The 23,643-nt window shown below is 42.1% G+C and overlaps 1 protein-coding gene across 1 annotated transcript in view; it reads right to left on the bottom strand.

Moving 5' to 3' along the window:
- The window catches only part of sptbn4b (spectrin, beta, non-erythrocytic 4b), a gene marked incomplete at its 5' end in the record, with an annotated part of 145,752 nt that overhangs the window by 73,801 nt on the left and 48,308 nt on the right, over positions 1-23,643 (bottom strand). Inside the window, 3 exons of the mRNA XM_080731518.1 lie at positions 3,388-3,478; positions 20,669-20,871; positions 22,539-22,764. Of these exons, the coding sequence (XP_080587644.1) occupies positions 3,388-3,478; positions 20,669-20,871; positions 22,539-22,764 (520 nt within the window). The remainder of the gene's footprint in view (positions 1-3,387; positions 3,479-20,668; positions 20,872-22,538; positions 22,765-23,643) is intronic.

Genomic DNA, 23,643 nt, shown 5'->3' with positions numbered 1-23,643 from the left:
CCACATCACCAGTCAACAACCGAAGATATGATTGATTGATTGATTTTTGATTGAAGGCTTTATTAGAAGTTTGCATAGGAAAATGTACAGATTCATGACGGTACAGTTCACTGGTACAAGGTCTACTAAAAGGAGATCCATGAAAAGACTAAGCTTATTTCAACAGGAAACCATTAAAGTATCTCATATAACATTGAATGACAGACAAATAGAACACAGTACTATGCAGTAGATATGTAAAGAAAAAAAGAAAACAGTAGGTCTATACATATGATGAATGATAGAATGTCCATATTGACGCATGTGCAAAACGTCCTTTTACGTGAACCTAGTCTCGCGTAGCCAGACAACTATTCCACAATCTCCGAATGCTATATAGAGTCTGGAAGAGCAGCTCCCGAACGGCGAGTATCGGAAGTAGCCACTGCTGCACTGAACTGTAGTCCCATTGGAAACCTAACAGAAACACAATAGCTCAGACAAAGTCATTCGAGCTGCCTATTATTGTTATGAGTGTATAGTTTATGAAACGTTTGAAAACATCATGAAGGTGACACCAATAACACCAGAGAAAGACAAAATAAAGCCCCCAGAAATGTTGAAAGGAGACATAACGCTTCCAGTAGGACATGTTATTGCTACTGCACTAAGGGAGCGGTTGCGTCACATCCGCTTTATCTCGCACTCACCGTTTCTATTTCCGTCTGCCAGACTGTATGCCGGGAGCATTTGACCAAATCGCGGAGGCAACAGTCTGGCCACGCGAGACTAACGTGAACCCAACATGGACAAAAATGATCATACATGTAATACAGTTCACACCATATGACCGTATCATTGAATAGAAAATAAAATGTTAACTCCCGTATACATACAGTATATTGCAATAATAATTCTTGTATTAGAAAAATACAGAAAATACAGAATATTCTCAAATACACGGAGCAACAAGTTGTGAGTGACTCAAATCACCACTAGAGGTCACTTTTTGTCACATGTCCGTAAAAGACACTGTGAACATTATAAAATAATGAAATAATGCACTGTTACAGTTATTTAAATGGGAATGAACCGCACAATATAGGTCCAAATTTCATGTGAAAAAAGTTTTGTGCGCGTAAAGCAAAAATCCCAGGACGAGATCGTTTTTTACTGTTTTTCATATAATTCAAAATGGTGGGAGATCTAAAGGTCAAAGGTCAAAAGTCAGAGTGTCAAAGTTGTTCGGCATGAGGCGACTCATATGTGTGTACTGTTATACAGTACGCTATCACAATCAGAGCTTTTAGTGCAGCCTACAGTAGAAAGAGAGTGATTAATGAGTACCACTGCTTCCCATAAAGGATTCCCATCATTTATAATCATGTGTAGTAACACTTCACCCATAGCCTTAGTATTGAGAAACGTGCCATTCTGCTGCATCCTCTCAATGGACTTAAAAAAAAACAGTCAAACCATGATTAATATCTACTTTGGAAAACGGTAAACTCAACGTACAATCACACATCTTTGTGTACTTTATGTTGTATGAGTCTCTAGTTAGTCTTGCATGTTTTCAACAGTGTTACACAGAAATAACACATTTCATTTGGAACTACTTTTTGCAATTGCTGCCGTACAGTACATCCCAATCAGTGAGCTTACACAGAACAGATCTATAAGCTGTGAGATTGTTTTGAATCCATTTTGCAACAGGTGAGCCACAGCCAGAGGCTATGGTTATATTTGGGATGTCCTTGGCATTGTGAAAGTTTGGGAACCCAGAGTCTAGAGCAGTGGTTCCCAAACCTTTCAGATCGAGACCCAAAATAGATATTAGACGTTTGCCCGCAGTTTGTAAATCAGCTATTTTCACCAGCATCAGTCTTTTATATTCTTTTATACGTCTATTATAATCTTTTTTTCTTTGATTTGTTAGTTTGTTTGTTTTAAAATGTAGAAAACTAGAATTTCATCCTATGCTCGAGCAGCTGATCCAAGGTATTCAAGACGCGGAAGTATTTTGAGGCAGAATCGCTCGCTCGATCCAAACATGCACGGCCGTCAGCTGTTGCTGCAAGGCATCGCTCGCACACACACACACACAGGCGCATTTGCAAACAAAGATGCAGCTGAAAACGTGATACAGACACAGCGCGGACACTACATACACTACCCCACTTTGGGTTGTGAGATCTGCGATTGATATATACGATGCAGGGACACACACAGAGACATAGGCTGCATGTCACCATGGCGACGGCTCCTATAGCCAATGAACAACAGTCCCATAGGCTGGGAGGCTGTAACATGGGCGTATAACATGTCACCATGGCGACGGCTCCTAGCCAATGAACGGCGCCACGTGATTGCCACGTGATCAGTCCTAGCCAATGAACTGCGGTCGGTTGGGCGGTTCATGCAGCGCAGCTGGGCGTTTGGGATTGTAAATTAGGATTATATATATATTTGAAATATATATATAATATATAATATATTTTTTTTAATGTAGGAAAAGACAAGCGGATTCTTTGTTGGGTCATCATGACCCATAAAACCACATGGGTCCCGACCCGAGTGTCTCCGGTGGCTGTGTCACAGTTGGAAAATCCCCCCCCCCTCCCCCCCACACACACACCTGGGGTACCAGGGGTACAATTCTAAAAGCCCCATCAGCAAATCAGTAAGGTTCATGAGCACATCAAATTCCATGACAATCCAGCCAGATATTGTGAAGAAATCATATTTGGATCCAAAGAGTTGGACATACAAGTTTCATTGCGATCCACCCATTAGTGACACTAATGGCGTCTACAAAATCAGTAGGGTTCATCCTAGCAGCTTTAGAGATCTCATGTCTCAGATCAAAGTGTTGGACGGACGGACGGACGGACGGACGGACGGACGGACGGACGGACGGACGGACGGACAGACAGACAGACAGACAGACAGACAGACAGACAGACAGACAGACAGGCAGATCGAGGGATCCTTCAGAGCTCTGCAGCGAGCAGGAACAAAAAATCACACCCGTGTGAACTGAGCGGTGGTTTATCTCCCCCCGCCCCCCCCCCCCTGTGTGTGTGTGTGTGTGTGTGTGTGTGTGTGTGTGTGTGTGTGTGTGTGTGTGTGTGTGTGTGCCTGGCCTGGCCTGGCCTGAAAACAGCGCCCCTCCCTTAACATATGTGGTCATAAAAGGTACTACACCACTTGAGGCTACATACAGACCCACCCACATACATACATACATACATACAAACAAACAAACAAACAAACATACATACCTACACACACGGCCACGCTATGGAGACGGTGTGACCACCGCTCAAAAAGCTCCTCAAGGTGCAATGTGCTCAATGTACCAGTATAATATAACCAATCAACCTCTACTAGAAACCTCTGCCCTACCTCAATGCAGTCCAGTAGGAATCGTTGTAATGCCCACTGAATGTTGAGTTTCTCCAACCACTCCTGGGCAAGCTCTCTGTTCTGGTTCCCTCTGGGAGACACAGGGAGAGGAAGACGGGCGGCCAAGTTGTGGAGAGAGTGGTATATGGGGAGAGAAAGGGAGGGAGGGAGAGAAAGGAGAATTCCATTAAAGCAAGGAAACGAAAAAGGTACTATAAAACGATTAATGCTTTTGTATAAATACAAGCTACTTTCTAGAGACTTTGGTACTGTAAATCATTAATCCAATCAATAACATTTGCATCTTCAAAGTGCCATGCTGTCATTGTATCCAAACCCAGGGCAATACGGAAAGGCAATTGACTCTATTTTGCAACTGTTGTTAGTTGATTAGGGTTCATATTGTTTACACCAGGGCTACTCAACATACAGTAAGATGGCTCAGGGCCACTCAGCAAAATACCAAAAGTCCAAGGGCCGCAAGCTAAAAATGACGGTCCTATTTTGGACGTTTAGACAATGATTTTTTTAAACACTAGTCTAGAAAAGCAAGGAAACACAAAGAAAACAGGGATACCTTGCCCGGTCTGGGCGAGGCTTCTTACGTTTTAAAGGACCTACACCATGAATTTTCACTTTTTCTATTTTAAAACCTTTTTTTGGGGTCCCACTGGCACCTTCTATCCTCACAAAGTCCTATTTCTGACTTTTTTTTTCAAAAAACTTTTTTTTTTCCAAAAAACTTTTTTTCAAAAAACTTTTTTTTTTTTTTAAACTTTTTTTTTTCAAAACATTTTTATTTTTATTTTTATATACATAAATACAATGCAGGTGTTACCTGACTTTCGCCAGATGGTGGCAGCATTGCGTTGCATTGCTTTACCATCTGGGCTCGGTCCGCCAGAGTTGATAACACTCGTAAAGTCCCGGGCCGGACCAATCAGCGGCAGCTATGGGCGGGCTCTGAGCGGCTCTGAGCCAATAGAGTCTGATTGCAGACCACGTGGAAACCCAGGAGGCGGATTCTGGGTGCAACGTCATGCAGACAGGCCAATATGAGTGGTTGGAGTTGGCACTCCCAGACTGTGATAGAAACGGCCACATCTAATCACCTGCTACAGAAATTCAAAAAATGGCCCGCCCCTTACATCGAGTGTGTCCGAGAGAGCCCAGATGTAAGGCAGAGCGTTACGCACTGCTGCAACTATCTGGCGAAAGTCAGGTTAATGCAGGTGGGGTTGATTGTCTAATGTAGATTAACTTTCTGTAATGTCTGGTCTAGCAACGGTCGCCCTGTGTCATTTGACAGTAGGCCTATAACATAAAACATAGGCCTACAGTAGGCTATAATCAGAGCTGCAACATTATCCTATTTTTGTATTGGCCCAATATTAACATTATTTGTTGTCAACGTGGGGTCCGGGGAGGAGTGAAGAGGAGGGGAGGGGGGAGGGGTGGAAAAACCCCACTAGATGCGCCCCTGAGCAAACAGAGGCCGTTTTGGTATTGCAGATGGAGAGCCTCATTATAGTAGAGCTAGAACAAACAAAAAGAATGGTCAGAGTGTTTGTTGAGGGTTAAAACCTGTCTAAGACTCAATTTTGAGCATATATTTATACAAAAAATATAGTTTTAAAAGCATGGTGTTGTAGGCCCTTTAAAGGAGTTGGGCGTTGTCAAATGAAACTTGACAATCAAAACAGATTATTTAAATGATCCTGTCGTGCCATCCTTAATCCCATGACAGTCAAAACAGATTATGTACAGATGAAAACGTAGGGAAGAAACCAGAATATAACTGGTGCATAGCCAAGAAAACAACAATTGCCAACTGCTGCTCATTATAGGTTGACCACACAATTTTGATCTGTCAGAAAGCTGTGTTCATTGATTTGAGGCATTTTGTTTACAACGGAACCAATCCTGCAAACTTTGGAAGCCAAAGTTAGCCAATTAGGATGGAATATTTAATATCATACACAGATCCATCTTGATCACATGACTATAGAGATACTGTGTACTGATAGCCTGGGTGCCAGCCTGTTCGCTCCGTTCCGCGATCTGTTTTGTCTCTCCGCATCACAGTCTGGATATGATTCAGTTGACTTGCATTTCTGAATGTCCGTTATGACGTAGCGAGGTCGTTGCTGATTGGGTGTTGTTCCAACGAATCAGAGTAGGGTTAGGGTATAGCTACGTCATCAGCCAGCCAATACAGACCATAGAGTTATAAGAAGAATAGAGAAGGACACGAGATATCCCCGCCCGTCCACTTGCATTGAGTTGCTCAACCAGCGCATGAGGCGTTTTCACCCCTTCTTCCGGGTAGTAAAACCGTGACGTAGTGGGGCCACTGTGATGCATTTTTCGTTATAGTTTGTGTTCATGGACGCGCTGGGGCTCCAATTCATGAACGAGCACTTCCGGTATGAACGCGCGTCAATACAAAGAAGCCTAGATGTTAGTGGCCCCAACTGCAGTACCTCAAAACGGCCACCATGTCCATTGTGCTTCAGGGCTCCACCAGGGTTCTGGGGGCTTGATACAGAATAGTGTATTTGTTCCGCCCCGCACCACAGACCAATCGGAAGCCGCGGTGGCTGGAAAGCCACGTGGTGTTGTTCCAACGAATCAGAGTAGGGTAGGCTTTCCAGACTGTGATGCGGAGAGACAAAACAGATCGCGGAACGAAGCGAACAGGCTGGCACCCAGGCTAGTGTACTGATATGCATGTTATTATTATTTTTTTTTTCTTTTCATGTTGCATGGCCGAAACAGGCCTTTTGGCCTGGCGGAGACAATGATATATCATCATGTGAATAAGATAAATGAGGTGGCATTAGATTGGCAATAGCAACTTTAAGCAATGGACAGCTACGACAGACGGCAATGGTAACTGGAAAAGATCAGCGCTCGATATATAAACCTGCCGCCGTCGCAGCCGTCTCTACAACGCCAGAAGCTCCCTTTCCACATTGTGGCAACAATGCGTCGCCATGGGAACCAAAGAGTTCAGTAAGAGGGGTGGGAACCCGTCGCCGACGGCTATTTGCTTAACGATTTTGAAAGCTACGGCGATTACGTCATAGCAGCCGTACTGCCATCCTGAAAATCGTTGAGCTTAAACTCTTAATTATGGCATATAGACAGGCCTACTCTAGAATACTCTCTGATAGCCGTTCTGTCTTGTATTTGTTGTTACTGGCAGAGCTGTGCACACATTCTGCCAATGCTTCCTGGTCTGATTTGAAAACAGCAGGACTCTATTTGCGTCCATGCCTTACCCCTTATCCATAAACTTTTTTGCATTTCTTTTACTATTTTGAAAAACATTTTAAAATACTTAAAATAACGGATCTACAAGCTCACAACGTGTCAATATTGATGGCCAGTTAAACTATTTAAAAATGTTTTTCAAAATAGCAAAAAAAAAAAAAAGGCAAAGAAATTTAAGGATAAGGGGTAAAGCATGGACGGAAATACAGCTGCTGATCTACATGTACAATCTCACAACGCTTCACATTGTTACACGTTGATACATGAAGTACTGCGTGTAAAGCTGGCATCTACTGTACATACTGTGTAGAATAGATCAATCATCACCAATTACTTCCTCATTCTAAACAGGCCCGTCTGGCAAAATAAAGAAACATCAGTCATTACTCATCGAGGTGTCAGGTCTGGTATTTGATACCTGGAATGGAGAAACAAGCCTAGTGGATCATGCTCAACCCAATCTGGCGAGCCATCGCAAAAAAAGGGTGACGCCCACTCGGTCTGTCTCTCTTCCTTTCCTTTTCAGAAGCGTAGCGACTCTGAGGCTGTCTCGAGAGATTATGCTCAACCTGACTGACAGGTTGAGCGGTAAATCTGACATTTTATGTCAGATTTACCGCTGGGGAAACTTCCCGTGTCACAAGTATCATGTTCTTTAATGCAATGATCATTCTGGGAAACACATTGCGGTAAATAGCATCACCACCTGTAAAACCAATATTGTGGCCAAGATAGCTCAGGGGTAGAGAAACCGTTATTAGAGCACGAAGGGTTCCTGTAGGGTTCCCAGTTCGAATCCGGGCTCCCCCTGAGTTAATGTCGAAGAGTCCTTGAGCAAGACTCTGAACCCCTAATTGCTCCCGGAGAGTAGGTTGGAGCCTTGCATGGTTTCCTCCGCCACCGGTGTATGGGTGAATGTAATCACAATCTATGTAAATACTAAATAGCCTTGGATAAAAGCGCTATATAAATTCACCATTTAGCATTTATCTGTTAAAGTGCCCATGTGGCTTGTGTTACGTGAGTAAAACCACCAAGAGAACTTGGTTACTAGGATTTCCGAACATAAAAGCAATATTAGAAACAAGGATGAGAAATGGCCTGTGGCGAAACATTTTAATGCGATGGAGCATGAACTCTGTTCTTTGAGGTTCCAGGGGATAGTATTAGAGGCTCTACAGATCGTGACAAATCCCTTCTACAGAGAGATCCACACCTTTACTTAAAAGACCAGTTTGTGAAACAGTACTCAACGTGTCAGCACTAACTGTCAAGAAGGGTTTGGAAAGTTAAATTTGATTTAGTTTGAGACTTTTTTTTACATGTTTTAGATTTTTTTTTACAAGGTTAGGGTTAGGGTAGGTTAGGGTAACATGAGTCCAACATGACCTTACAAACGGAACACCCAAAGGGACTTTTAGTTTCGACTGCACCTTTATGAAACATCTAAATAATGTACAGGGTGTTTTGTTTTGGTTTGGCGTCAGAAGTTGTTTAGATCATAATCTTGTCATCTACTGTATAATCAAGCCTGGCATCTTTTCATGACCAGAATTAGTTCCTCATTCTGTTCAACTCACAGCATCAAAACATTCCTTAAGCCATGAGTCATGGCACAACTCCCCTTGAAGGCCCTGCACATTTCTGCCTGACTCGAGTTGACCTCACTTTGGTGAAAGAATGTTGGCTATACAATAATCGAGATCAAAGTATGATAATTCCTACCTAGCTTGTCCCACAGGGTAACTTCAGGTTCATCTTAACCCAGCTGAGTGCTGAGTGCTTCCCACAGAGGAGCGCAGAGGGAGGGGGGAGCAGTTAGGGGTTAGGTGTCTTGCTTAGGGACTGAATCTGCGACCTCCGGGACCTCACTAACCATTCAGATATGGAAGCCCCACATAATTAAAGGAGCTATAGTCAACTTTTTATTGAAAAACGGATGCTAAAATAAAAATAATGTTCGAAAATATTTTATGAAAAAAATATGCTTCATATTATGTGTTTCTGTTCAAAAATGTCCACAAAAAGCCTAAAATAATGATAAAATAATCATTTTGGCCATTGTCAGACCGAAATCCATATAAAAGAATAGACTAAAAGAAAGAGATAAAGAGACAGAACGTCAAGTCAGTTTATATTTATGGCACTTTAACCAACAGGTTCAACACAAAGGGCTTTACAAAGCTGAAAATATATGTACATGAATTATGAGAGACCGAGCACATCACACATTTTAACATGATTCTATAACCTGAAGGAGCATCTGTATGTATATGCAGGTGGAATATTGTCTAAAGATGTTTTTAATCCACCTTTCGTCAATTTCTCCAAGAACTGCCAAATGTCACTGTAAAGTAGATAGGGTTTTGACTAGGGTGTAGGGCTGGCTAGGTGGAGTAGCTTCACCATGGGTGCTTCATTTAGAAAGCATTGAAGGGTTGGATTCCATGTGTTATGGTTTTTATTTTCAATAACACATAACATCATGGTTCAGGTGAGGTCTGGCTGAGACTCCCAGACAGGGCTCTCAGGGAAGTGTCTCTGTTGAGGTGTTGTTGTTGCTGCTGCTGAGGAAGACTGAATGTCTGAACACTTGGGCTGTATATATACCTGGCCACTAATGACATGAGTGGGAGCAGGTGAGGTGAATTGGAGCAGGTGAGGGGTGGAGATGTCAATGTGCGTTTATATGCACAGATGTATTCCACTTATATTCTGAATGACTGCTCATTCAGAATAGAAATGCTCATATAAATGTTTAGGAATGGCCATTCCGGTCTTACCCGAATGAATTTTCATTCTGGTCTGAAGAGGTGGTTTATGCCGTTTCAATCGGGATACATTTGTCATATAAACGCTCCATTCGGAATGAACTGCTGTGTGAACTGCCCCCCCCCCCCCCCCCCTTCTCTGACCTGAAGTAGGCTTACTTTGCGCATGCCCAAAGTTCTATTCCGAATGAATCCTTTGGTCATGTAAACAACAGTGGAATGAGGGATACTTGTATTCAGGTCCCATGTAAACGTTTGGGAATGAAGCTCTATTCAGAATAAGTTCATTCTGAATGGCATTCTGAATGTGCATATAAACGCACCCAATTTGATGAGCCAGGGGGAGGTTTGTGTCTATCTAGCATGACCCTTTTGTACAGTCACCGTGATCATTACTTGGAAGTTGACACTGGACTGTCTGATTCTGTTACACGTAGTCTAATGTCACAGAATCCACAAATATATACAAAAATATTGTTCCTTCGAAACAATTGTGGGCTCGCTTCAAGCCAAAAAACAATGGCTATAAAAATACAAAATGTCAAGATTGCAGGCAGTGCTCTCTTTGACGTTACTGACGCAATCGGACGCTGCATGCATGATTTGAGGCATTTTGTTCCAAAAATGTGTTATGCAAAAGTTGACCCGCTGGTGGCGCTATTGGTGGCATCTGTTCCTTGACCTATGGGAATGTACTTGCAAAATTTCACGCAAAATGACTTTATGAGTTTAATTCAGATGAATAGCGCAGCTCGTGATACACGTTTTAGTGCAATGAGTGTGTGTGTGGTTGAAAGATGTAAAATATTGATGCCTCTCCTGTGTACCACTTTTTATACTTTGTGCATTTTTGTAAATTAGGCCTGTCTGTCTTGTTTTGTGCGTGTGACACACATATTGTATTAAATATTGTATTTGTAATTTGGGCCGTTCAAAGTATTTGATTGTAGGTAACCCGGCTTGGCGGAAATCCACATATTCTTTTCCTTCTTTTTTTGGAGCTGTGTGAAGCACAGGCTCCCTATACGTGGCTGTGTGGGTCTGTGTGTGTGTCTGTCTGTGTGTGTGTGTGTCTGTGTGTATGTAGCCTGAACTTCCTAAACTTCGGCACGCCACTAGTCCCACAGTTTTGCCACCACACACTCGCGCCATATGTCAAATCGACCGGCTTACTCGGGAATCGTGGGCTATTACTTTTCTAAGAGAAAGGTTCTATAGTTTAATTGATATTAATTTATTAGTGAATTAATTTTCCCCATTGACTTATAATGGGAATTGCAAAAACTCACATTCAATTATTTGTCTCTCGCAAACCATAGGGGCTAGAGTTTCAAGACTTGGAGAGGAGGTTCATAATGATTTCAAGGATTAAATAAAAAATAATTGTGTCATTTGGCCGCATGGTTTCCCTGGATTCCTTGGGTCATGACGCATCTCCCCATATAGGCCACGCCCATTTGCGCCATGATAGATTTTCCGCCATCTTGAATTTTCTCCAAAACACACTTTTTGCTCCTTCTCCTACATATTTTCTTCAAATGTCACAAAAATCGGTACACATGATCCACACACACACACACACACACACACACACACACACACACACACACACACACACACACAGCTCCACTTCACACGGGTGTGATTTTAATTTTTTACTTGACTTGAGAATGAGTGTGTTTCCGTTTAGTTTTGACTGCACCTTTATGAAACATCTAAATAATGTGCAGGGTTTTTTGTTTTGGCATGAGAAGTTGTTTAAATCATAATCTTGTCATCTACTGTATAATCAAGCCTGGCATCTTTTCATGACCAGAATTAGTTCCTCATTCTGATCAACTCACAGCATCAAAACATTCCTAAAGCCATGAGTCATGGCACAACTCCCCTTGAAGGCCCTGCACATTTCTGCCTGACTCGAGTTGACCTCACTTTGGTGAAAGAATGTTGGCTATACAATAATCCAGATCAAAGTATGATAATTCCTACCTAGCTTGTCCCACAGGGTAACTTCAGGTTCATCTTAACCCAGCTGAGTGCTGAGTGCACCTTACTAACCATTCAGATATGGAAGCCCCACATAATTAAAGGAGCTATAGTCAACTTTTTTTTTTTTTTTTTTAATAATGTTCAAAAATATTTTATGAAAAAAATATGCTTCATATTATGTGTTTCTGTTCAAAAATGTCCACAAAAAGCGTAAAATAATGATAAAATAATCATTTTGGCCATTGTCAGACCGACACTTTGTTTACATCCTATCAATCCATATAAAAGAATAGAGCGCAGAGGGAGGGGGGAGCAGTTAGGGGTTAGGTGTCTTGCTTAGGGTCTGAATCTGCGACCTCCGGGACCTCACTAAACCATTCAGATATGGAAGCCCCACATAATTAAAGGAGCTATAGTCAACTTTTTATTGAAAAACGGATGCTAAAATAAAAATAATGTTCGAAAATATTTTATGAAAAAAATATACTTCATATTATGTTTCTGTTCAAAAATGTCCACAAAAAGCGTAAAATAATGATAAAATAATCATTTTGGCCATTGTCAGACCGAAATCCATATAAAAGAATAGACTAAAAGAAAGAGATAAAGAAAGATACAGAACGTCAAGTCAGTTTATATTTATGGCACTTTAACCAACAGGTTCAACACAAAGGGCTTTACAAAGCTCAAAATATATGTATATGAATTATGAGAGACACATCACCGAGCACATCACACATTTTAACATGATTCTATAACCTGAAGGAGCATCTGTATGTATATGCAGGTGGAATATTGTCTAAAGATGTTTTTAATCCACCTTTCCTCAAATTCTCCAAGAACTGCTAAATGTCACCGTGATCATTACTTGGAAGTTGACACTGGACTGTCTGATTCTGTTACACGTAGTCTAATGTCACAGAATCCACAAATAACTAGAAAATATTGTTCCTTCAATGGGCTCGCTTCAAGCCAAAAAACAATGGCTATAAAAGTACAAAATGTCAAGATTGCAGGCAGTGCTCTCTTTGACGTTACTGACGCAATCGGACGCTGCATGCATGATTTGAGGCATTTTGTTCCAAAAATGTGTTATGCAAAAGTTGACCCGCTGGTGGCGCTATAACAGGCCAATGTGAGAAGGGTGGCATCTGTTCCTTGACCTAGTGGGAATGTGCTTGCAAAATTTCACGCCCATCGCAGGCTGTGTTCATGATTTGAGGTGTTTTTGGCCACTTTATCGCTGCTTGCAGCTATATTTATTATTATTAATATTATTTAAAAGAAATTGTGCACTTCATAGGCATGTTAGATAAAGGTCCTTAGATTGCGTGTAGAATGTTTCAGGCAAATTGCTCAAAAATCCCGGGCTAAAACTGGGTTTAAGCGTTTTACAAACTGCTCAAAATGATATAGCGCCCCCTTTGGCCATTTGGGGTAAGATTGGTTTCATATTTGAACTAACCCTCTACACTATTTCGTCATGAAAATGTGACTTTGCATGTATGTTTTAGAGGCAGAAGAATAATTTGAAACGCAAAAATTTGAAACGCAAAAATCCCAGGAGGAGATCAATTTGTACTGTTTTTCAGATAATTAAAAATGGTGGGAGATCTAAAGGGCAGAGGTCAAAAGTCAGAGCGTAAAAGTTGTTCGGCATGAGCAGACGCATAAGTGTGTCCAGGTTTCATGGCTGTACGTCAAACAGAGCATGAGCTATACCTGTTCAAAGTTTGCACTTTCAAAGGCTTCCTACAGCGCCACTATTTGGCCGATTGCTGTAAAAAGTAATAGCACACATCGTGACGTCGCCACAGTAAGCTGAACACATTGATGTTTGAATATCGATTTTCGGTGAAAGTATGTAGGAGTAGAAAGGTGCCAAAGTTTTGAGGAGAACTTGATGCTCGCCTTTCAGACGAGCCCACAATGACATCATTTTGTATTTATCCGGCACAGTGTTGGTTTTCCCCATCATTACAGTATGTGTTGTGCTTATTAAATTCAGTACAGGTACATTTGGCTACATCCTGTTGAGTCCTGAGGCACGATATCATTTGATGCTGGCCCACTTTTCTAATGGTTGTTATTCTCCTATATGAAAACGGAACCACGCCTTCTGAGTGTTCAATGGAAAACCAAAGGGTTACTGACTGTTGTACCCTGGGTTTACAGGTACTCTTATAGCATGCAGTACCTACTGGTGGGGGGTCTCCACAGAGGCCCCACCTCTCTGAAATCCTAGACTGTTTTGAACAGTTCTATGCCTACATGTGCAGTGAGGTGCCATTGTGCATGACCAGATTTCCATGTTTATGTGGGACAGGGGGTTGTGTGTGTTTGTGTGTTAAAGGACAACTTTAGTTTTTTACAACAGGGGCTCATATTTTAGATTGTAATGAAAGAATATAAAAGATGGGTGTTAAATTGATTTCATTTACTTCTTTATATTGTTTTAGAGATTCTTATTTCAGTGGTTGGGGGCATGCGTACAAGTGGCTAAATATGACATTTTACACAGAATAAGCCCATTTCCCAGATACAACGCAACCTTTCATGGTTGGATGTGACGTATGGGGGCTAGAATTGTTACTGTAAATAGCAATAAAGAAAATGCTGGCTTATTGTGTCTAAAAAGACATATTTAGCCACTTGTACGCATGCCCCTATGCATACGCATGCCCCACATTTTAGCACGGTAAACGTGATAAAACAATAGAACGAAGCAAATGAAAACATTTTCACACTCACTTTTTCTTTTCTCTAATTACAATCTAAAATATGAACCCTTGTTGTAAAAAAACAAAGTTGTCCTTTAATATGCAAATATGTGGAGACAGTAGGCGGACACAGAGGTGTGTCATGATGATCATTATAAATATTCTATCCATGCTGTACGTACAGTAACATACAGGAGGAGTGAGAGACAACCACACATCAGAGGTAAAATTATAATCATGTATTCATCTTAATATGAACTTAGTCTTAATAAGTGATCTTAATCCTAAAATGTCTATGTATGTGTCCTTATATTATATACAGTTTACAGTTTAGGCATTTAGCAGACGCTTTTAATCCAATACAGCTCAATGGAGATGGTTTTTATATCATCACTTGACTTTACCCAAATACAGCTCAATGGTGTTAGGAGGTTTTTGTATTATCATCACGTTACTTTTCATTGGTTCAATATTTGTAAAAACCCACACACAGACGTAAAGGTGTTCAATAACACAGATTTATATATATATATATATATATATATATATATATATATATATATATATGCTTAAATTTGCTACAGCTTTTTTGCTTTTTGGATTTTTCACTTATGTTTTTATTCCATTATCATTCTCTAGAAGGTAAACTTGTAGACTCTTATAACATATTTCTGATTCTTGAATTGCTATTGTATATGGGTATTCCCTTTTTTAAGTTTCCTTTTTCTTCATTTACATTTTTGTTTCCTTTCTTTTTTTTTCTTTGTTATTAGGCCGATGGATTTTGGGCATGAAATTACATTCTCCTTATACGATAATTTTGAACACCTTTATAACTAATCAATGTATTTTACTCCATGAATACGTAGGATAGGCATCCATAAGCTTTCAGCTTCAGCCTATTCCTTTTGGGTTATCACCTGAAACAATGATTATGTGGATGTATGCAGGGGCGTCACACCAAATTCTGGGCCCTGGGTACAAGGATTCACTGCGGGCCCCCCATGAATGTTAACTATTGAAAAATAGCAGATATACAAGCTCACAGCGCGGCACCGAGTGCCGCACTGCGAGCTTGTAGATCTGCTAATTTTGAAAAATCGTGAAAATGTGTGCCAAGAAACCTATGTTTCCATGTCAGTGATGCTCAAACTTTTTCATGTGAAGGACCCCCCCATCTCAAAATATTTAGTTCCAGGGACTCAAAATTTGAGTTACAAATGTTCACTTAAAAAACACATATATTCAAAGATTTGCGCACATTTTCACGACTTTTCAAAAATAGCAGATCTACAAGCTCGCAGCGCGGCACTCGGTGCCGCGCTGTGAGCTTGTATATCTGCTATTTTTCAAATAGCTAAAGTTACTAGGGCCCCTCCACCTTGGGCCCTAGTAACTCAGTCCCACTTTCCTACCCCTTGTGACGCCCCTGGATGTATGACTTGTATAAATGTATGCGAGTTGATCGAATAAACCAAACTAAACTCTGGATTAAGTGTGTCTGCTAAATGCATAACTGACAGAGAGGTATTGTTCTCATTTCAACAGCCGACAAAAAGGAGCTGAGAAAGACAACCAACAACAACTCAAGAGGTAACATATTAAATATTATTATTGTTATGTAGCAAACAAGACATTATTAATTTGTGAAAATGATGTTAATTGAGTTTCATACAGTTACGTTATTACTGGTATTGTTTCTGGGTGAGCTTCTGGTTTTGGGAACATTAAAACCTGATGAAGAATTGTTTTCTGTGGATAATGATGTGGATGGTTTATTTTAGGCTGATAAAAATGCACATACATTTTTGTATTATAATAATAATAACACATTGTATTTATATTGCAATGTTCCTTTGAAACAAATCTCAAAGTGCTACAGTAAATAAAAACAACATCTAAAAAAAAGAATCTAAAAACATTTCAAAGCATGGGGCAAAAGACCAATAGGGGATCAAATCAGAATAGCTTTAGCAATAGAATGCTTTACATATATGTAAAAAAAAATCGAACCTCTGTTCGAAGTGGAGCTGTGTGTGTGTGTGTGTGTGTGTGTGTGTGTGTGTGTGTGTGTGTGTGTGTGTGTGTGTGTGTATTGCAGTTGAAAACAGCGCCCCTCCCTTAACATGTGTGGTCATAAAAGGTACCACACCAAAGGCTTGAGGCTACATACAGACAGACCCACCCACATACAAACATACATACCTACACACACGGCCACGTATAGGGAGCTTGTGTTCCACACAGCTCCAAAAAAAAAGAAAGCCTCAGTAGACTGTGAAGCTCTCAGCTGGTTAGACAAAGTGGAGGGGGAGGAGGTTATTGTTTTCAGAGCAGAGGGTGTGGGACGAGGTTTGTAGCTTGTACTGTGGATGCATTAACAGGGGGATGTTGTTTTGTTCAATGGTGTAAATGTAACTATAATAAGTACATTTACTCAATTACACTGTTGAGTTTTTTTTTTAAACTCTACTCCAACATTGTACTTTTTTACTCCAGTAATTCTATGTTGTGTGTTACACTGTATAATTCCAGGAATTGATGGTGCCGATATCTTAGGACAACCACTGGAACTGGTTTATCTTGTTTGGTGCTAGAGTGTTTGTTTAGCGTGATTCCTAAACCCACCAGGCTTGAGTTAAGACCCGCCTCGCGGAAACGCGAGGACTTCCAGGAGTGGCTGAAATCCCTGCCTGACACATGGAGGGTGGATAAAGTCAGAGGCATGAAGACTTGTACTTGAGAAAAGCCTGCATTTGCACAATGCACAACTATTAATTTATCACTACAGTGCTCGAAATAAACTGTGCTAAAAAAAACTTGAAACTGACTTAATTGTACTGTGCTTAATAAAGGGAAAACTTTGTAACTTTGCTAAAGAGAAAAACGTACTGAGAAAGCTATTAATTTGTCACTACTGTGCTCAAAATAAAAACTCTTTACTGATTCTCTGAATTGTTATGGTTTGGATATGGCTTTGGGCCTATTATGCTGCGTGTATTATTGTAATGGATCAGTAGGTAGTAGGTACTTTGCACTTGAGCGAGCAGCACTAACGTTCATGGGCACTTTCATACTTAAGATTATCGAGAGGAGGCGGGTTTTAACTCAATCCTGGTGGGTTTAGGAATCACGCGTTTGTTTACCGCAGAGAATTATGTTGGTTCCATTCTTGTAGTTTTCATTCAGATGTTCTGGATTGTAGTTTTCATTCAGATGTTCTGGATTGTAGTTTTCATTCAGATGTCCTGTAGTTTTCATTCAGATGTTCTGGTGTCTTGTAGATTTCACTCAGATGTTCTGTCTCGTAGTTTCTGGTGTTTTGTAGTTTTCATTCAGAGTGTTTTCTTGTAGTTTTCCTTCAGGATGGGTAATGCCGTAGTGATCATCAACCACCCCACCAGCCTGGACCACGGCGTTCCCATGATGGACGGGGGGGAAGTGACGGCGGAGGACCCCGGCATGATCCGCCTGGAGAAGGACTCGGGGACCGAGGGCTGCGGTGGGACCATCACCTTCAAGAGGACCGTCAAGGAGTGCGGCAGCAGCCACACCATCGCCTCAGAGAGCGGGACCATGATGTCAGCCGGGGTCTCGGCGTCATGCGGCGTCAAAGGGCCCGAAGTCAGCGCTAGCGCCGGCATTGAGAAAAAAGATATCGAAACGAGAAAGGGCAAGACGCACATCGAGCACATCGTAACCGACAGGAACGACATGTCAGAGCTAGATGTTCAAGTCAACATGATGGGGAAGAACAAGGGCAAGTACAAGTGGCTCAGCAACGACCTCCGCCTGAAGGCCACGCACCGCTGGAGCCGCAACTCTGAGCTGTTCATTAAGATCACCTTCAGGGAGGAGGGCGACTCTGACGGCGACTCAGTGGTCGACGCAGAGTACAAGGAGATAACCCTGGACGGGGGGGAAGAGGCAGCAGAGTAAAGCGAGGAGGGGGGCAATTAGGGGAAGAAATGTAGGAGGAAAGAGGAGTTAGATGAGGGAAGGACCCCTCATGTGAAGGACCCCCCCCATCTCAAAATATTTAGTTCCAGGGACTCAAAATTTGAGTTACAAATGTTCACTTAAAAAATACATATATTCAAAGATTTGCGCACATTTTCACGACTTTTCTAAAATAGCAGATCTACAAGCTCGCAGCGCGGCACTCGGTGCCGCGCTGTGAGCTTGTATATCTGCTATTTTTCAATAGCTAAAGTTACTAGGGCCCCTCCACCTTGGGCCCTAGTAACTCAGTCCCACTCAGTCCCACTCAGGGCAAATGATCCGTTTTCTCTTCTCCACTTATTTTGCTCTCTTATTACTTCTACTGTATCTACTCCCAGTCAGCCATAGTTAGACCATCTGAAACCGGGTTCTAACTGCTCTAAAAATGAAAAACTTTTTTTTTTCTATAGCAGGGGTCAGCAACCTTTTTGAAACAAAGTGCCATGTTTTTATTTTCTAGATGGTCAGTGTGCCATGTCAACATAATGTGTAATGATACCCTATAAGAAATTCCTGTAACATAATCACTGTAACATGATTTATCAAACATCGCTCCATGTAACCTACTGTACCTCTGTGTGATAAAAATAAATAAAACATGATCTTATTCAAATTTTGCTAGTTTCTGATGTGATCACTATAGAGCAGTGGTTCTCAAACGTTTCCCTGACTACAGCATTTTGCTTATAACATTTACATCAAAAGTTAAATTCCAATGCCAAAACAGCGGAATGTCAAATAAACATTGCTTTCTATTCAATACCAGCTATACTAGTCAAGTTACTGATGTCATTTGGTTTAACAATTTACAGATGAGCAGGTTCACACAAAGTCTGTCAATGTTTTATCATTAACCATAACTGTAAAATACATATTCCCATGTTCTAGTTTCTCTCCTGTACCCCCTGCAGAACTCCCGTGTACCCCTAGGGGTACACGTAACCCCCATTTGAGAGACCCTGCATTAGACTAACAACCCCACACCTCCTGGGATTGAATCCCGCTTGTGCAATTATCTTTCCGTCAACCGCTAACATTATTTTTTGGCGATAAAGTAGAGTTGTAGACCGCAACGGAGGCACGCCGTCTCAAGCAAACTTGAGCCACGTGAGGCCCCGCCAAGCGAGCGAGTCGCCAGGCTGGGGGTTGCGAAGTTCACTTGAGTCCCTCAATAGGGACAGAATAGTAAATATTTTTGCGGGGACTGCTTTTTTCCCCAACTGCCACGCAAATTGACTACTGGGTTGGGCTGCTGGATGCATGTGGTTGGGCTCTGTATGTCTGGCAGACTGCCTTGAAGGGTGATAGCTCCCGCGTGCGACAGATCAACCAGTGTAAAGAGAGGCATGTACTGTACTAGTCTTTTGTGCTATTTTCATCACTTCAGTTGGCTCAGATTGATCAATGTCTCCAAATCACACAGACATGCTTCATATCGTCACTGTCAGGCAGAAACCTCGTATCTCCAAGTTTCAAATGTGTACGTTTTTCGCGAAGTAAAGACCTGCTTCATCAGACAAGGCCGTCGCACGAAAGTAGTGAAAACAGCAGATCTACAAGCACACAACGCCTCGCGGTGCGAGGCGTTGTGTGCTTGTAGATCGGCTGTTTTCACTAGTTTCGTAAACATTTTTAAATGATAAAAACAAACGGTTTTGGACATACAAGGTTTCCACCCGACAACGACGATATGTTCTGCTTGTCTGTTTCAACCCACAATATCTATCGTATCTATGTGTATATACTGTATCTGTGGCCACGGGTCCTCCACCCTTCTCTGGTCCCACAGATACCAAACGCCTGTAGCCACACCCCATCCACCACACCACTGACCGCCCTTCATGCTGGGTCACCTATTTCCCCAATATAGGGCCCAAAGTCTTGAATCAAATAAAGCCCTATAGTATGTAAACAAAGCCACTAGTATGACACTGACACTTTGTGTGTGCGTGCGTGCGTGCGTGCGTGTGTGCGTGCGTGTGTGTGTGTGTCTGCCACATAGATGTCATGGTGAGGTGTCCTAGACTGAACAAGGCCTGTTTCATTCATATTCAACAGTCCCTCAGGCTTTGTCATCTCTGGCCCACTATTCTTCTTTCTTCTTCATTATTCTATTAGTCTTGGTCAGCTGCTTAGAATAATCACTTCAGTGGGCAGCCAGAACCATGCATTGGCAGTTCCCCTTTGATTCTGTGCTCAAACACCAGCACAGAACCAACAGAGATGCAGACTGCTTATAGAGAAAACAAGGAACTTAAATCACGTAAGAGCACAATATACTTAGTTGACCCGGGGATCCCCCCCCGTCCTCTGGTATTTCCCTCTACACCAAATCTGTTCACCGAAATAGTCGATTTACAAGCTCAAAACGCGTTGCGATGTTGTGAGCTTGTAGATCTGCTGTTGTCGCTGAATGCTGAAACTGTCAAATAAGAAGTAAGAGGCGAACATTCTGAAAATAGCAGATCTACATGCTCACAACGCCTCGCAGTGCGAGGCGTTGTGGTTTCGGGGCCATCCTACCTGTTGGCCAGCGTGTCGACCCGTTCCCTGATGCGTTCCGAGTAGATGTTGTTCTGGCTGATGAGGCTCTCCCCGGCCTCGATCACAGCCTTGATCCTGTGCAGGTTCAGCTCCATGGTGGTGGTGAAGTCCTTGTGTTTCTTTATGGCAGCTTCCACTGTCTCCACTGTGGTAGGAAGCTCCACATGGGCCAGCGCCGATTCCTGAAGGATGAAGAAGAAAGACAAAACCGTGATGACGACTCTTTGTTTTTAAGAAGTGTGGAAAGTCCAGTCCCCCTTTGTATACTTTTTTCTTCCGTAGGCTTTTCTTATCGTCATCGAGACAGCTAGAAGAGCGAGAGACAGTGCAGGTAAGCTTGCTATGAGTGAGAGTGCAGTCAGCAGTCTGTGGCGGTAAGATCTTTTGACACTTATTGGAAAGGAAATGCGCTGCTCTCCAATTCAAGGCCCTGAGGCTAATATGGAGAGCTGGGTCCCCGGGAAGCCCATGGAGACAAATGTTATGGCACGCACGCACGCACGCACGCACGCACGCACGCACGCACGCACGCAGGCACACATAAAGAAGCACAGGAGTCATGGCGAACTGTGCCATGTGACATTTCTGTTTAGTGACAGAACTGCATTGCATTGCAATACAGTAGCCCGGAAAGCAGACAAATCTGCCAGGGCTAGAAAAAGTCTGGCCATGCCAGGCTAGCAATACACATACTGTATCGTTGCTGTCTTTGTTTTTTTCGTAGATTAATGCATGCCCTACTTGATCATACTACAGCGTCACACAAAATAATCAAAAGTAGAAGATCCGCAAGATCAAAAAGTGTCTTGAAAAAAAATGTGGCACAAAGATCTGCTACTTTTGCTATTTCTGAATTTGAGTACAATTAATGTAACGTCTCAACGTAATGTAAATGTCTCAAAACTGTCAGGTTGGGGAGTCCCCAGTTCAAATATGATTATTTTGGGGCGTCCCAGCTTGAAAAGTGTGAGAACCACTGTCCTACTAAACACAGTGATAAATAAGGGTGTACAGTAGCATACTGTATCTACAGTTACTAGCCGTTAAGCTGCTGCAGTGGCTCCTGCTGTTCAACATAATATCACATCACACAGGGATACTCCATACCTCTGCCAAACGGAAACAAGTAGCTGCTGGCACACGCACACACACACACACACACACACACACACACACACACACACACACACACACACACACACACACACACACACACACACACACACACACACACACACAGGGATTTCCCATCTATAGCTAGAGCAAGGGTAGCTGTGTCTCAGCAATAATATTACACGTCTTTCATACGTGATTCTCTCTCAGTCTCCCTGTGTAACCTGTGATTCTTTGAGGCTCACCTACCGTAGCGGTGAGTATATACGGTGCATGGGTCTCTCTCTACCTCTCCCCCACCTCCTGCCCTCTCCTACCTCCAACCCCCCAGGGGGGGTCCCCAAATTATTTAGGGGGGTCCCCAGATGTTTAACTTAATATGCAAAATTGTTTTCTCACTCAACAGTAAACAAACCAACTTAAAGTTTAAGTGTATAGAGGGTTTTTGACTTTTTAATACCTCTAAAATGACAAATTAAACATTGGACAAATTGTCAAATATTAGAGACAGAAATTTTGAAAATAGCAGCTCACAACGCCTCGCGTTGCGAGGCGTTGTGAGCATGTAGATCTGCTATTTTCACAATAGAACCGTGTTATACAAAATGTAATGCCTCAACTCTTAGTGCTCGTCATGGTGGGGGTGTCCCAAGTTATAATATGATTATTTTGGGGGTCACGGCCTGAAAAGGTTGAGAACAACTGCACTCACTGGCTGAATCAGCCCCTCTCTCACCTGGTTATTGAGGAAGGACTCGGCCTGCTTGACGTCTCTGAGGAACAGGTGGAAGATGTGTGCCTGGACCAGCACCTCCCTGCGGCTCTCCCACATCTCCAGCAGCTTGTTCCAGCCCACGTCCAGCTTCTGGAGCCACTGCTGCAGGGCGGCGTGGGGCAGCGGAGACTCCTCCGACTCCAGCAGCTCGTTCACCGCCTGCAGCCGCTCGTAGTCCTCCTCATAACTGGGGATGGGACGATATGAACATTTCATATCACGATTATTGTGACAAAAGAAATGTACGTGATTTACGATATTATCACGATAATCAAAATCCATTATCCTGGGGCGGAACATTTGCCAAAAAATCACAGGCTCTACAAGCTTGTAGATCGTCATTTTTTTTTTGGCAAAGACATTTGATAGAGAGTGAAATAAAAAAAAAATTCAAAAAAAAAATTTTCAAAAAAATTTTTGGGACCTCCAGAAATGTATTAGGCATGATCGCGATCGCGAAATTGCATGTTTAACCCCCATACCAACCCATTCTTTCAAACATGGCAGCCATGTTTGTTTACATCTGAAGAAAACATAATGGCTGATAAATCATGAATGCCTGAACGGATTTCCAAGCAGATTTTTTTGTTTGAAAGCTGTGAACAGTGTGCACACACGTGGTGCATCAGCTAGGCATGGGCGTGCAATTTTTACACAATTGCGCAATTACATGGAAGTCTATGGTAACCATGGCAACGTGGGACATTGAAGAGAAAAAATCGTAGCAACATAAGTGTTAAAAAAGAAGATCCTGATCCTTAAGGGGAATAATATTGATTTGTCATGGGTTTTCAGTCCATGGAGGAAGGCAAAAAAACTCTTGACATAAAACTGACATGTTGTGGTGTCGCTGGCCTAGCGGTTAAGGCGTATACCACATTAGGCTCTACTGCAGCCCTAGGTTCAATTACCGAGCCTGACGACCTTTACTGTGTGTCATTCCCCGTCTCTCTCTGCCTGATTCCTGTCTCGCTCTACTGTATACTATCAATAAAGCCAAAAAAACTGACATATAGTCAGTGACGAATTAACCTTTAAATTGTGGAACATCAGCAAAGAGAAAATT

This window comes from Nannobrachium achirus (assembly GCF_963921795.1).
Source record: "Nannobrachium achirus genome assembly, chromosome: 8".
Classification (NCBI taxonomy): domain Eukaryota; kingdom Metazoa; phylum Chordata; class Actinopteri; order Myctophiformes; family Myctophidae; genus Nannobrachium; species Nannobrachium achirus.
Note: the sequence above shows the minus strand (reverse complement) of the source record. Positions and strands in the feature narration are given on the sequence as shown.